The sequence below is a fragment of the Bubalus bubalis genome, chromosome 8, assembly GCF_019923935.1.
Source record: "Bubalus bubalis isolate 160015118507 breed Murrah chromosome 8, NDDB_SH_1, whole genome shotgun sequence".
Classification (NCBI taxonomy): Eukaryota; Metazoa; Chordata; class Mammalia; order Artiodactyla; family Bovidae; genus Bubalus; species Bubalus bubalis.
In genome coordinates this window covers 55,752,458-55,768,779 of record NC_059164.1, presented here as the reverse complement: position 1 = coordinate 55,768,779, position 16,322 = coordinate 55,752,458, and the positions used below count along the sequence as shown (strand labels likewise).

General features: G+C 41.8%; 2 protein-coding genes across 4 annotated transcripts in view; one reads left to right on the top strand and one right to left on the bottom strand.

Moving 5' to 3' along the window:
• Positions 1-9,035, bottom strand: part of DOCK4 (dedicator of cytokinesis 4) — a 474,663-nt gene extending 465,628 nt beyond the window's left edge. Inside the window, exon 1 of one of the 3 annotated variants that reach the window (XM_045166403.1) lies at positions 8,545-9,035. In XM_045166403.1, coding sequence (XP_045022338.1) covers positions 8,545-8,581 — 37 coding nt within the window. In that variant the 5' untranslated portion in view covers positions 8,582-9,035. The remainder of the gene's footprint in view (positions 1-8,544) is intronic. The other 2 variants (XM_045166401.1, XM_045166404.1) reach the window with 2 other exon arrangements.
• ZNF277 (zinc finger protein 277) overlaps positions 8,085-16,322 on the top strand; it is a 131,644-nt gene continuing 123,406 nt past the window's right edge. Inside the window, exons 1-2 of the mRNA XM_006073277.4 lie at positions 8,085-8,170; positions 9,178-9,275. Of these exons, the coding sequence (XP_006073339.2) occupies positions 8,100-8,170; positions 9,178-9,275 (169 nt within the window). The 5' untranslated portion in view covers positions 8,085-8,099. The remainder of the gene's footprint in view (positions 8,171-9,177; positions 9,276-16,322) is intronic.

Here is a 16,322-nt window from a genome sequence, read left to right as displayed (position 1 = left end):
GAGGGAAGCCACCAACTGGTTTTCACAACGTAGTTGCACCTGCCTTGGAGAAACTGCTCCTGAATTTGGCAGTTGGTTTTCTGTCAGACTTCATTTCTAATATCATTAATGTCTGCCTCTTTGTGTACATCTATCAGTATTTCAGTGGGAGGTTATGACAGGCTACATTAGGAAAAAGGAACATAAAGCTATCTTAAGCTGGAATCCCTCAGTTCAAATCACATATTTTTTTCAGGAGTACAGTGATGTAACTTTAAGAATTCTAAATCTGACCTTGTGGTTCCTAAGATATATTACATATTTACCACACACACATACACACACAGTCTGTAGGCACAAATACAGTGCTTTGGGTATCTGAGCATTTTCCCATTTCCAGATGTGTGTATACACTTAGATGCTGTTTGAGGGATATATAAATCATGTTTGTTGAAATACTGTTTGTGGTTTCTGTTTTTCAACATCCTGCTGGGGAAATCTCACAAACATGCAAAATCTGGCATGAGACATTTGCTTCAGAAAGAACTGTCAGAGAAACAGAAGTAACTTATGCCTTAACCAGGCAATGCACCAATGGGAAGCAAGAAAAAACCATGAAATCTAGCTTCCTACCAACTCAACGTGACAGCTAATCGTTCTTATTTTATAGTCCCCAGATATCCGTATTAATAAAGTGCTTCGAGATGACTGCTCTTGGAAAATTCAGGCTCTATCACTTTAAAACTTAGACAAGCAGACTACTTAATCAAAATCAATACAATTAATAAAGTGGAACGCTTCCGTTATCACACCTAAATCAAATGACTCTCTAATCATGCTCTTTAGTCTATAACCTCTCTCCTATTCCTGTCTATGCAGATATCGCCACCTGAATGTTTGATGGGGATGGCCAAGTCTAGGAAGCCAAACAAAATTTTTAATCCTATGCTATAAACCAGCCCCATCTGCAAAAACGTCTCTTTTGTTGAATGGCACCTATGTTCAGCCGGGGCTTCCCTGGTGGCTCAGTGGTAAAGAACTCATCTGCCAATGCAGGAGACTCAGGTTCAATCCCTGGGTCGGGAAGATACCCTGGAGAAAGAAATGGCAAGTTGCCCACTTCAGTATTCTTGCCTGGGAAACTCGATGGACCCAGGAGCCTGGCGGGTTATAGTTCACTGGGTCACATGAGAGTTGGACACAACTTGGCAACTAAACAACAACAATCTATGTTCCCCAACTTGTCCAAGCCAGAAATCAGGAAGACATCCGAAACTTCTTCCTTCCCCTAACTCCTCACATTCAATGATACGCCCTATTTTTCCATCTTCCAAACATCTTAGATTTATCCACATTCCACCATGGAGGACTGCTCACCTGGTTCAGGAACTTATCTCTTAACCTCATCTACTGCAATAATCTTTCTTAGATCACCTTTATGTCACCTCCATCATCCAGAAGCAACAATGTGCATGCTTTAAAGGTGCATAATGTTCATATTTCCAACCAGGAGGAATTTTTCAAAAAAGAATTTGATGGTAATCTTTATATTCTAACAATTCTCACCTGTGCTTAATTGTTGACTACATCTTCTCTATATGCTACACATTAACTACCATCTTCTCTATAATGCTATGCATTTTATGGAATTTCAATCACTATCCTTGTTTCATTTATTTTGTCACCTGACACTAGGTACATGGAATGTATTTTTTTTTTTAAACATGGACCATTTTGAAAATTGTTACTGAATTTGTTGAAATATTGTTTATGTTTTGGCTGCAAGGCATGTGGGATCTTTGCTCCCTGACCAGGGATGGAACCTGTATCCCCAGGATAGGAAGGCTAGGTCTTAACCCCTGCACTGCCTGAGAGGTCTCCTGGAATGTATTTTAGAAATAGCATTATTTATGGAAGTCTTTCATTTTATGACTATAAGTATTCTGCTGTGCTGATAATCAAAAGTGATTCAACTATTCCTATATTGGAACTGATATTGTTTCACAGACCACATGGCAAAGAATAACTGTGCATAAAGTGTTTTGCCACTATTGATTTTTTTTTCATGTAGACCTTGAGGGGTGGAATTACTGATTCAAACTCCTGTTTTTGACCATCATGTTAGGCAACACAGCAGAGTGGCTAAGAAAGCACACGCTAAGACTTTTGAGGTTCCAATCCTAGTTCCACCACTTCCTGCATGACCTTAGACAACTTACTTAACCTCTCTATGACTCAGTTTCCTGTAAAATGAATGAAAACTGAACCTTCTCTTATGGAGCTGTCACGAGGATTAGACAGAAAACGCATGACAAGCTCTCAGAACAAAGCTTGGTGAAAAGCAAGTGCTCCACAAAGCCTATTTTACATATTTATACACACACACACACACACACACACACACATATACATACACCTTCATTTCCAAAAGGATTACGTTAATATTTAACACAACCAGTAGAATACTGCATATCAGTTTTACTGCAACTCTGTCACCAAAAGGCATTAACACTATTTTTGGTAATTCTTACTTAGTAAATATCCAGTGTATCTTAGCACACATTTTTTTTTAAATGCCAAAGAGTAAAACAGTTGTTCCTTAAGTACATTTATAGTGCTTAAATAAAAATAGCTTGGGGGACATTACTTATTTATTCTTTAGTACTCTGACCAAATAAGCTTACCAGTTTATGTTTTTAAGAAAACAAGTTACATGAGTTGCCTTGTTTCTTCTAATAATGATCAGCAATACATAAAAGGATGGAAAAGAATGATGTGGGTGACCCTTCAATTGGCAAGAAATTAATAGCTCATTAGATTCATTCTTCTGCTATAGTGGCCAGAGATCATTGTCAAAGGAAATTATATATATAAAAATCCAAAATTGGTCATTATGCAGTTGATCCCAGCCCTTGTCAAAAAGACCCTAGCAGAAAGACACACATAACCTGAAAGAAACAATTTATGCAATGTATGTGATGGTTTTGGATACTTGTTCCATAGTTAATGAGAAATATTATATAAAAAGACAAACTTTGATTTATATTAGAAGAAAAAAGTATGATTAAAGTCTAAGTTTAAATACAAATACATATTTGTCAAAAAACAACAACATAATGAATGAACTTAACTAGAAACCCAACAAGGCCTAAATTCCAGTGCTTCCTGTATCACAAATGAGGTAACTAGGGCAGTGCTATTCAAACTATCAGTGAGGACCCACTGAGTCATTAAGTAAAGTAAGTGACAATCTTTTTAAGTTTATAAATAAATTTATTTTATGCGGCATACCTGACATACAACATTCTATTAGTTTCAGGTGTACAACATAATGATTTGGGTGCTGTATGTATTTTTTAAATGAAAAAGAACAGGAGGTCACAGAAAGTATGAATAAATACTGTTTCACTTATATGTGTGTAGGGTGGTCCTGGGTGGTGCTGGTGTCAGGAAATGAAATGAATTTCCTATTATGGATGACAGTTAAACAATATCAAAATTCAAGAGTATCTCATTTTACTATGCTTCACAGATACTGCATTTTTTACAAATTGAAAGTGTGTAGCAACAACCTTGCATTGTCAGATGATGGCTTGCGATTTCTCTTTTTATTTATTTATTTATTTGTTGTTTTTCTTTTTAAATTAAGGCATATACCTAGTTTTTAAAACATAACACTATTGCACTCTTAAAAGACTACAATATAGTGTAAACATAACCTATTTGCACTAGGAAACCAAAAAATTTGTGTGATTCACTCTATCATGATAATTTGCTTCATTGCAATGGTCTAGAACCAAAACTGCAATATCTCAAACGCATGCCTGTAAGTCATTTAATCTCTGTGAAGTTGTTTCCTCATCTCTTAAATGGAAAGTATTCTACCTCAGAGAGTAGATTCAAATAAAATAATTTCACATCTTTTTAACTATAAAACATTGCATTAATATGTTAAGGTTATAGCATTATGGCTGGGTTCCTTAGAGTTAGTTTAATGCTTCTCTGCTGTATAAGTTCACAACATAAAATCACTATGCTAGAACTTAGACATACTGTATCAAAGATAATTCTGCAAATGTAGTCTCCTGAAAAAAATGGAGCTAGAGACAGGAAATCCTTAAGTTTTTGGAAATTGTTATAATCTCCGTTGTAGTTCTGACTATACAGCCTCTGGGGAAAAAAATAAGACTAAAGAAGAAAGGCAGTATCTCAGTGTCACTGTGGGGCCTTATGAAAGAATCATCACTTATGAGAATGACCAAAAGGGGGATATGTTTACAGGCTGTTCCCAGAGGAGGCCAGATCATGAATGTAAGCTGCCATCTCACTGTCTGCACAGTCCTTCAGTGATACTTTACTTGCAGGTATAAATCACTGCTCTTTGCTTCCCACTGAAAGTTTAGAATCCTGTGCCAGTCTCTAAATGCCACAAACAATTCCAGGCAGCACATCTTTATCTAGCTACACATGTTATCTGCACACATCATGGTACCACAAGATAAGAAACATCTCTCAAGACTGCCAGCTAACAAAATTGAAAACAGCTAAGACCAAAGGTACACCCCCTCATAACTCTTCCACACAGGCTACCAATAAAGCACGCTTCTGAAGGAAAAGACATTCTAAAGATCCTGAGTAAATAAGAGATGGTACCTCTCCCCATAAAAATAGAAAGGACTTTTAAAAGGAACAGAATTCCTACTTTACTATTGTTTAGTTACTAAGTCATGACCAACTCTTTTGTGACCCCATGGACTGTAGCCCACCAGGCTCCTCTGGGATTTCCAGGCAAGAATACTGGAGTGGGTTGCCATTTCCTTCTCTAGGGGATCTTCCCAACCCAGGGATCAAACCCACATCTGCTGCTTGGCAGGTAGATTCTTTACCACTGAGCCAACTAGGAAGCCTGAATTCCTACTTAGATGATTTTAAAAACCACTTTAGGATAAGTTGAAGACAGGAATGTTTGTGAAGACTCAGTGATATGGGTATGATGACACTTCATTTTTTAAATGATATCTGTGACCTTCAGATCAGTTTGTTCTGAGTTTTGTTTCCTGTAAGCCTTAGGGATTTTTTTGCACTGATCAATCCAGCCAACATTACCCCTCTAAGCCTAACCGGGTTCACAAATGTAAAACATCTGGCCCGGTTGAGAGGCTCAGTTTGTAGCTCACAAAGGCTCACGGGCTCACCTGGGAATGCTGCACGCATGCCTGCTGAGCAAATGAATGTAGAAACAGATCTGCAATGGCCCTAACTTTCTCTGTGACTAATTCCCATCACTTTAAGGAAGGAGGGGACGGGGACTGTGACAGATGAGGATGTATAGAAGGCAGATAGTGTGAGGAAAGTTGTCAGGCGGTGATCAAGAATGTTTTAGTCACTGCCCATGGAGTTCCTCCTAGAGAGAGAGAATCAAACAGCCTGAATCAGCTTGGTTCTGGCAGCCTGCCAGGTAGCTTTTGCTTACCTGTGATCTTAGTTGAAAACCATGTGGGATGTGTCACAGCAAAAGTGCCTTTCTCATAACAATCTCAACACAATGGAAATATCTTCCTAACCAAAGGACACACTTGTTTGGAAGAACTCCACCGAATTAATACTGAGAAGAACCTTGGATATTCTTCGACTGTGTGTTGAGACCCTGGAAGGTTAGGTGACTTACCTTAGGTCACACAACTGGCAGCAAGCACTGTCTTGACTAAGACCAAGAGCTAAACAGACTCTCCCAAGATAAAATATGTCTACAATTGTGCCTATTAACACGCTTTCAAAGAGACAAGGTTCCTTACTACTCAGAACTTTAGTTAAATCACTATACCTGTCTACTACCCTAGAACACTTAGATATATGACTAAGTATGCATTGTTTTAAGACCATTCATCAATTAAATGGATGGGATAGTGCCCACACATCAGGTTTGAAAAGGAATTCCTATCTCTGATACATCTTACTACAGGTATGAAATTTAAGTAATTTTATCCATATTTATAGTATGTTGCTTGAGACTGAAACAATAATATATAAAGATACACAATTCTCTCATAAATAATGAGAGATACGTATGTTAGAAATATACAATGTGCATGGAAACTTCAAGCATTCAAACTTACAAAGACAGATTTATATCAAAGAATAAGGAAATTGATTTACTACTACACCTGATATCAGCAAAACATCTGTGCCCATAAAATAAATTTGAGTACTTATAAAAAACTAGAAAGAAAAGCACATACAGTAACCAAGTTTATAAAAAAAAAACAAAAACAAAAACGTAGAGCATGTGTGTTTTAGTTGTTCAGTATAAGCAGCTACAAATAGTCCTTTATGTGGTGAGAAATAAAGTCCACATAAGAATCCCTGCAAAATTTTCACCACACACACACATGTAACAGATGGAGTCTAAAAACCAGCTAAGCATTTCATAAGCCAAATGCTCAAAAATTAATAATATAAGGTGGTAACAATCCTGTATTATATTGCATACATGAGCACAACAGATCCCCACCCTCTGCTTTCACCTCTCATCTCATCCCACCTTTCTCCAAACGTGTGCTCACCCATCTACATCCCCTACTCTGCAACCAAATCACAACCACCCAAAGGCGAGGTGTCTGCTGCAGCCCAAAACACTTGACTGATAACATCCGGTTTGCCATTCCAGGAAATCCCAGAGCATGTTTTAATCCTCTGCCCACAGCTTGCAAAAGAAAAACGAGAGAGGATCTAATCGATACCAGCACCCCAGCTGTGACCTGGCACATAAAGAAATCAAGAAAATAAATCCCATCCATAATCTGTATAATTTAACACTTGGAAGAAAGCAACATCTGGGATCAACTCCAAGCGGGACAGTGCTTCTGGCCATGTCTGTGCTTCCTGCACTGAGTGCTAAGCCGGTGACAAGGGGACACTCCACGTCCTCAACACTTCAGCAAAAACAATGTCTCCTCCTAATAAGAAGTAATCTACACCCAAAAATGAGGCAGGTGAAGAGAAGGAAACATCTACTCCTTGCCAGTTGAGCACCTGATAAAGGCTCCCCTTACATTTCAAAGACAGGGAAAACTGGAACTCCTTCCCAAAGGTGGGTCCTGGGCAAACTATTGTCTTGCTGACCAGTCGAAATCCAAAATGAAAGCTCATATAATACAGGGGAATGACTTTGTTTAATCATACAGCCCTTTCAGGACACTCCAAAGTCCTATCCCCAGATGAAGTTGGGGGGGGGGGTGGAATCCTCTGTAATTATGACTCCCTCGAAAGGCTTTCCAGATTTTTTAAATTACAGGAAAATGAACATAAGCAGATACCTACATATCATCTAAATCACTAGATCTACACCCAATTTTTAAAAAAGTAAACCAATAACCAGGACAGGGCATTATAGGAAACTATATATTATGTTTCCTTAATACTATATATTAAGTATTATATCATAATACTTTCTCTGTCAAACCTTCTGAGAGGTTACAATTGCATTTGGCTGCTTCAGGCTTGTCAGAGAGCCTTCCTTTTTAATAGTCGCAACCTAAAAGGAGTAACTGTCAAGGGGCGACCCAGCTGAAATCAAACAACAAAAACGAGAACTGTAATCCGCCTGAAATGGGAGGAGGGAAAGGAAGGGAGACTCCTGTATTCATCCGTCAATATTAATGTCCTTTGTTGTTCACCTTTACACAGAACAGCGAGCGCTACCCTGCTCCTTTTCCTCCTAAAGGAAAAGGATAGTGTCAGGGTAGTCTTTCCTAAAAGCTGTCTCGTTGCCTCGAAGATCCAAGCTTTCGGAGTCTCTCTCCCCATTAACACTCCACAGCTGTCCTCCAGCACCACCCCCACCATGAGCAGAGAGGGTGGTCAGAAGTAAAAACATTGCTGAAATACCCGTTCCCCTCCAAAGACCAAAGAGCAGAGCGGCGCAGATGTTGAAATTTACTAACCCCCGCCCCACCGCCTCTCCGAGCGCGCACACACACACCGGGTAACCCGGGATGGGAGGGAGGAGGAAGGCTCGGGCCGGACTGTCAGAGCGGCTCTTCTAAGGACGGTGCCACATTCCGCACTCCGGGAATGTGGAAGGCAGAGGGAAGGTTCTGCGCCTCCCTTCTGTTTTGGGGATGTTCTCTCTGCGCGACTGTTGTCTCCCTCTCCACCCTGGGAAGTCGTTGCAGCCCTTGCCATCTTTAAGGTAAAGGAGAAGGAGGGAGAGGAAAGCCGTCCGTTCTCTTCTTCCAACTTGACACACACACGCCCGGTAGCCACTCCAAACTCCGCAGGCAGAGCCCGCAGCAGGCGGGCTGGCCGCGCGCTCCCTGCAGCCGTCCCGGCGCTCCCTCCGGGAGCCCGTGCCTAGAGCTCCCATCCGGCGTTGAGGGGCGAGACCCCGACGCGCAACCCTCTGCCAGGAGGTGGCTGAGCAAAGCCCCTAACCCGCAGCGCGATGCCAGAATTAGGCATTTGCAGCCGGGCTGAGAAAGAGGGGCACGGGGGCAAGGACGCGAAATTCGCACTCGCTCGGACTAGGACAAGAGCAGAATAAAAGTTCGCCCCGCGGAGACTCACCCACGCCGTATTTCTCGTGCTCCGTAGGTATCCACATGGCTAAACAGGGGTCCGGGGTCTTCAGGCTTTGTAATCCCCGCGCCCCTTCTCCGGCTCACAACAATGCACAGCTCCCGAGTAGTGGCTGCAGCGCTGGAGCCCCGCGGCTCCGCGCGGGCTGCGGTCGCTGGGCAGGGTCTGCGCTGTAGGCTCCCGAGCCCAGCGTTGACACCGCGCGGCCGAGGCTGCGCCGCCCGCCGCTCTCCCGGCGGTGGCTGCTCAGAGTCCTCCGACGCGCTCCCGGGAACCCGGAGGCGCAGTCATTGTTCTGATTCACTGAACTAAGCGAACACGCCGGGGCACTCTCCGGCGCACCCCCGCCCGTCAGCGCCTCTTCTAGCCCTCCCTGCCGAGCGCCCCGCAGCACGCTGGGAACTGTAGTTCTGCAACAGCTCCATCCCGGAAGGAGGAGGGGAGTTAGCTGCTAGGGGCGGGACTACGTCCCGCTCGCCACGTTCTATTGGTCCAGATCGTGACGGCACGGAGTGGGCGTGGAGGAAGAGCCGCGTCAGTGGGGAATTCGCTTCCAATCGCGTTTCCATTGGTCCCGCGCCTGTTCTGCGGCCCTCTTTTTTTTTTTTTTTTTTTCCTCAGCCGAGTAATGGCTGCTCCCAAGACCCAGGGGGCTGCTACCCAAGGGGAGGAGGACAGTGATAGCAACCGTGGTGGAGCCGGAGGTGTCAGTCATGAGGGTGAGTACGGTGCCTCTGAGGTGCAAATGGTTTTTTGTCTTCGTTTCTTTCCAACCTGGAATACAGCTGACTGCTGGACGGACCTCAGCTCCGTCCAGCCACTTGCGCGCGAAGGGGCCACGGGTGGGGCCCCGCGGGACAGGAGGGGGTGAGAGGAAGCTACTTACTGGAGACTGTCTGGAAGGGAAGAGAAAATGGGATGAAATGGCCTTATCCGCAGCCAGGGAAGTTCCCTGGGTTCTGTCCTACGTTTGGAGCTCCCACCTTTACTCTCGCTGCCGAGTGGGCGTGGGTCAAGGTTTGCGCGTGTGTGATTGTAACTCTGGAATTAGCTGTCTTCTTTCCTCGCCAGTAGTCTACCCTCGCCTCGGTTTGCTTGGTTTGGCCTCGGGAGATAGGTTTTATTTGGGTTCGGGCGGATTATCATTTGCAGACTGGTTGGTCACTCTACAGATATTTCTCAGTTGTTGGCTGGAGCAGCCTCTGAAGGGAAAGTCTGTATGACTCTCACAGCTTCTTCCCCTGTCAACTGCCCCGGGCGTTCTCTAGGATTGAACGTAGAGCCTGGAAGATCTTCCCAAACTCTGGGTCCTTAGAGCAATAGGAAAGGAAATGGTAATTTGTAGTCATGGCTTCAAAGAAAGTCATCACAGCTACTTTGGCTTTGCTTGACTTTCCGGTTGTCTTCTGACCCAGTATAGAGAGCAAATTTGAAAGCTACGGAAGAGGTTATCTTTAGAATCCCTAGCCCTTTTCTTTTGTTCTTCTATCCATCTATCATCTATCCATTTATCAATGAGTCCTATCCGACTCTTTGCATCCCCATGGACTGCAGCACTCGGGGCTTCCCTGTCTTTCACTGTTTGCCTGAGTTTGCTCAAACACATGTCCATTGAGTCATTGATGCCATCCAACCATCTCATACTTTGTCGCCCCCTTCTCCTCATGCCCTCGGTCTTTCCCAGCATTAGGGGCTTTTGCAGTGAGTCAGCTCTTTGCATCAGGTGACCGAAGTATTGGAACTTCAGCATCAGTCCTTCCAATGAATATTTTGGGTTGATTTCCTTTAGGATTGACTGGTTTGATCTGCTTGCAGTCCAAGGGACTCTCAAGGGTCTTCTCCAGTTCCACAGTTTGAAAGTATCAATTCTTTGACCCTCAGCCTTCTTTATGCTCACATCCATACATGACTACTGGAAAAACCATAGACAGACCTTTGTCAGTAAAGTGATGTCTCTGCTTTTTAATACACTGTCTAGTTTGTCATAGTTGTATCCTTATAGTCTGTGTATCACCAACATGTGTATCCCTTCTCTTTTGGTCTGATACATAATTTTTAACATAGCTAGTTATCTTTTTCCTTTTGATTTTTTTTTTGTTTGTTTGTTTGGCCACACCGTGCAGCTTGCAGGGGCTTAGTTCCTTGACCAGGGACCCAGTCTAGGTCTGCTGCAGTGGAAACTCTGCCCTCTGCAGAGTCTTATCCACTGGACTGCCAGGGAAGTCTGTTGATGTTTTTTCAGTTAGGTCAGTTTATTTCTCTTCCTAGTTTCTTGTCTTGTCACACCAAAAACTTAGAGTGCTAGACTAAAGGGTACAGAATAACAGACAAGTTACAGTTCAGTTTGGCTCAAGCAGACAGATCTTTTATTAGACAGACACTCCTAAAACATGGGAGCAGACTGACTCCAAGGGAGCTCTCCTCTTCCTTCCTGTTGATCCTGTTTGATGTCCCACTTTTATACTTCCATGCTCTTCCTTTTGCCTATGGTGTGTGCAAAGTAGAACTTGTACCCACCACCAGTCCATGAACGGGAATACAAATGGGCATATACTCAAGGCAGATTGACAATTGTAAGTTATGTAACAGCAGGCTATGTTGTTTATGTCTTCTCACAATTCAGTCTGTTATGATTAGATGTAGAATGTTCATGAGCCCTTACTGGGCTCCTAAGTGCCTAAGGTTACTTGGAGAAGCCCCTTGTTTATTTTGTATCCACTCACTGTGTGCCTAGGGCACATGAGCAAGAGTTGAAAAGTCTCTGGTTATTTTGTAGCATATCTATGAGCTCCAGCTTGCATCCCTTTCAGCCAGGCCTCCCCTGTTGCTCATGTCCAACTTCCTAACATAACAAATGTGGTTTGAGGCTTAAATTTGGTTCTTCATCCTTGTCATTGTTTTTTTGTTGTTGTTGTTAATTTTTTGGTTTGTGCTTTCATGGTTAAATTGACATTTAGTCTTAAATTTTTGTCTTAGCACAGAGTTAGTGCTACTTCTTCCCACTTCAATGAAACCCCTAGTTCTGAAATTATTTCAGTACCTCTTTGGAGAAATTTTTAGTAAGCTCCATTCTTAAATATTGTATTATATTCATACCCTAAACAGTTCATTTTGGGATATGCCACATAGTCAACTCTTATCTTTGGAGAAGGCAATGGCACACCACTCCAGTACTCTTGCCTGGAGAATCCCATGGACAGAGGAGCCTGGTAGGCTGCGATCCATGGGGTCACTGAGGGTCAGACATGACTGAGCAGCTTCACTTTCACTTTCCACTTTCATGCATTGGAGAAGGAAATGGCAACCCACTCCAGTGTTCTTGCCTGGAGAATCCCAGGGATGGGGGAGCCTGGTGGGCTGCCATCTCTGGGGTTGCACAGGGTTGGACACAACTGAAGCGACTTAGCAGCAGCCCTTATCTTATAGTAACATACTAAAGATTTTCCAGATTCTCAAACTTCCAAAAGGCTACCTGTTTAACATTTGAAGGTGGAATCTTTGGTAAATTTATCTCACAAAGTAACTCATAAAAAAGAAAATTGGGTATGCCTTTCAAAAGCATTGTGTAACTTTTAAGTACATTAGTCTTTTTAAAATTATAAAACTTTTAATCATCAAGAGTTCAAACCATTCAGAGGTGTGTAAGGTAAAAAAATCAAAGTTCCTGCACCATACACAGTCTCAGTCCCAAAGTAACAATTCTTGGGGGTTTGGTAAGTATTCTTTTCAATAAATTTTATGTATGACACGCATCTGTATGGTTTTGATTTCTTTTGAATAAAAAAGGATCATTCAGTGTAAGCTTAAAGATCTGCCACCTTCTTTCTTCCAGTGTTCTATTATAGACATTCTTCCGTGTCAATACATCTGCTGCTTCACTGTTTTTAAGAACTGTGCCCGTAGTATTCCATGATATGAATGCACCATATGTTAACCATTCCTCTGTTAATGAACATGTAAGTGTAGCTTTAGTTTTTCACTAATGTAGTGAACAGCTCTACATACGTATCCACTGTCCACTGGATGTGTGTGTGTGTGTATATATATATATATATGTATATATATATATATATATATATATATATATATATATATATTGAGAAATTAGGTCAAAGGTGACACATGTTTATAATTGTGATAGATGTCAGATTTTCCCCTTCAATGGTGAGTAGACATTCCCACCAGTAATAATATGAGTATCCTTTTCTCCCAGGGATGGGGGGAGCCTGGTGGGGTGCCGTCTATGGGGTCCCACAGAGTCGGACACGACCAAAGTGACTTAGCAGCAGCATCCTTTTCTCCAGATCCTTACAAAACTGTGATGACCATCATTAATTCAGGATCAATGTTTAGATGACTATTAGAGTGAATTGAGTATCTGATGGAAAGCATAATTTTCAGTTCAGTTCAGTCGCTCAGTCGTGTCTGACTCTTTGCAACCCCATGAATTGCAGCACGCCAGGCCTCCCTGTCCATCACCAACTCCTGGAGTTCACTCAGACTCACATCCATCGAGTCAGTGATGCCATCCAGCCATCTCATCCTCTGTCGTCCCCTTCTCCTCCTGCCCCCAATCCCTCCCAGCATCAGAGTCTTTTCCAATGAGTCAACTCTTCACATGAGGTGGCCAAAGTACTGGAGTTTCAGCTTTAGCATCATTCCTTCCAAAGAAATCCCAGGACTGATCTCCTTCAGAATGGACTGGTTGGATCTCCTTGCAGTCCAAGGGACTCTCAAGAGTCTTCTCCAACACCACAGTTCAAAAGCATCAATTCTTCGGTGCTCAGCCTTCTTCACAGTCCAACTCTCACATCCATACATGACCACTGGAAAAAACCATAGCCTTGACTAGACGAACCTTTGTTGGCAAAGTCATGTCTCTGCTTTTGAATATGCTATCTAGTTTGGTCATAACTTTCCTTCCAAGGAGTAAGCGTCTTTTAATTTCATGGCTGCACTCACCATCTGCAGTGATTTTGGAGCCCCCAAAAATAAAGTCTGACACTGTTTCCACTGTTTCCCCATCTATTTCCCATGAAGTGATGGGACCAGATGCCATGATCTTCGTTTTCTGAATGTTGAGCTTTAAGCCAACTTTTTCACTCTCCACTTTCACTTTTATCAAGAGGCTTTTGAGTTCCTCTTCACTTTCTGCCATAAGGGTGGTGTCATCTGCATATCTGAGGTTATTGATATTTCTCCCGGCAATCTTGATTCCAGCTTGTGCTTCTTCCAGCCCAGCGTTTCTCATGATGTACTCTGCATATAAGTTAAATAAGCAGGGTGACAGTATACAGCCTTGACGTACTCCTTTTCCTATTTGGAACCAGTGTGTTGTTCCATGTCCAGTTCTAACTGTTGCTTCCTGACCTGCATACAGATTTTAGATTCCAGTTTATTTTCAACGAAAGTATTGAGCAGTGAATTTGCTATCTGTACCAGAAAAGAATTCTTCACCCTGATTCAGAACTGCCCAGTAGTCCTACTAATGGTTGGTTTTTAGGTCATAAAGTAAAGCTGTCATTAAAAATTCCTTTGATAACCCATGTATCATGTGACTTTATCCACATTCTTTTCAAAGTCTATGAAGTGTCATACAAATTTTGGGTGAAACTACAGATGTTAAAAGTATGCATATTCATATTTTTTGTTAAGCAGCCAGTTCGGTTATCAATTATGTCTTTCCCTGTAAAAATCTTTAATTTCTTGAAAACTGTCTCTTGTAAGAGGTTTCCCTCTAATTCTAATTAAAATGTCAATCTGTGTGTTTAATATTCTGGGGCAGAAGGGACTATGGAGTCTTTTTATAGAAACCCTAGCAATTGTGCAAGATTTCTGCTGGACTGAGTCGCTTTGTGGTGTGCAGGCAGGTGTGACACCTTCCACACCTTCTGTGTGCCAGACTCCATCTTCCTTCAGGGAATCCTCTGATCGTACACACCACCACCTTCCAAACATTCAAACAGTGACTAGGACTTCATGTTTTTCCCTAAAACTGGGAACAGATAATAAATAGACTCAACATTTGTCACATTTGGGGAGGTTACTGGGGAAATTTTTCTAATGGTGGTGATTTCTTCTGACAGTTAAACTGTGCTTTCATATTGTAGCATTCTGATAGAGTCAACTTTTTTCCCTACAAATGCATGCCCAGGAGATGATGATCAGGATAATGCTTCTTTGGACTTACGATGCATATCCCCCAAGCTCCAAACTTTGCTTTTGGGACCAAAACCATGTCTTTTGTTTTTGTCTGCTTGACCCTGTTCTTGTCACCTTGTCAGTGTTTAATAAATGTTTGACCAGAACTGAATTCTAGCCTGGATGATTGCAAAACCTTCATATTGATCTCACTGATTCTTGATTTTGCTGTTCTTAATCCACCTTCCAAAACTCAAATGTATTCATGGATCTTCACTTCACATCTTCAGTGTAACTCTAACGCATTGCATTTAAGGTTCTTAATCCACGCTTCCAGCCTCATCGTCAGACACCCTGCTTCCCTTCCCAAATCTCCATTATCACACTTAACATATAATTATTTGTTGGCAATTTTGTCTACACCAGTAGACTGTGAACTTCTTGAGGGTAAGAGGTGTCTTATTTTATTTTTATACATCCAGTGCTTAATCAGAACTGTGTGTAGTAAACATTCTATAGCAATTTGATGATTAGAATCTGTTTGAAATTCATCCAAAGTGCTTAAAATGACTGCTGTTTTAAGCAGAGGAATTGAAGAAGAATAAAAAACTGTAGATGTTGTGTGCTTGTGAAAGTTATACATACTAATTGGAAAGTGTAGAATATCATCATGAAGTGTCAACTTGGTCAGAGATAATCACAGTTAGCATTTTGGCATAGTTTTTCAGTCTTTTTTTAGGTGAAGGGTTAGTTTTTAGATAATGATTAAATTTTTGAAAGCATGCTTCGGATCTCTCCTTTATAACCTTGAACTCATAACTGAGTGAACTACTACACAAACCTTGAAATCTGTCTTCCAGTATCTGTGTGGCTGTTACCCAGTTTTCCACAGGTTGTCATCTTTCAGAATTAAGGCTTAAGTCCAGTCTCATATATTTGACATGACAGTGGAAGGAAGACTAGAGCCTATCTTGGAAAAACTGTATTTAAATTTCAATTCTGACATTTAGTAGCTGTGTATGGTAGATTTATTGCACATTTGCTACATTTATGAAAACATAGCTGTAATACCTACCTTGCAGAGTTTGTGATTATTTCATTGAATTTTATATTTATGAAAGACTGATATACTTCCTTTTATAAGTTGGAAATCAGTAAACATCAGTTGAATTTAAAGATATGCCTAATTGAACTGTAAAACTGCCTATTCTGATTCACTTAGAAGCAATCCAAATTATGGTGTAACCAAGGGGAAGCTTAGGAATGTAGTGGTGATAACTGCTTAGGCTGCCCATGCATTCTTAGGGCTTGTCAGAGTGTCTGTTGGTGCTCTGTACTGGTATTGCAACTATGTGCTCTGAAGGCCTTTTGTATTATCTTCTATACCCTTTCTCAGCTCTGCCCAGTGCTGCCCCCTCATACCCAGCTCCCAGCTCTTCACACATACACCACCCACATTTAGACTCATGGGCAAGAAGCTCAAATAACCTTACTTACACAGATGGCCTGGAAAGTACAGGCCAGAGGGTGTGAAGGAAGAAAAAGAATTATAGCTGCTAGGTTTGATGTAAGGTTCTGAAGGGGCCTTCTTTAGAACATCCTTTGTTTTCCTTTAAAATGTACAT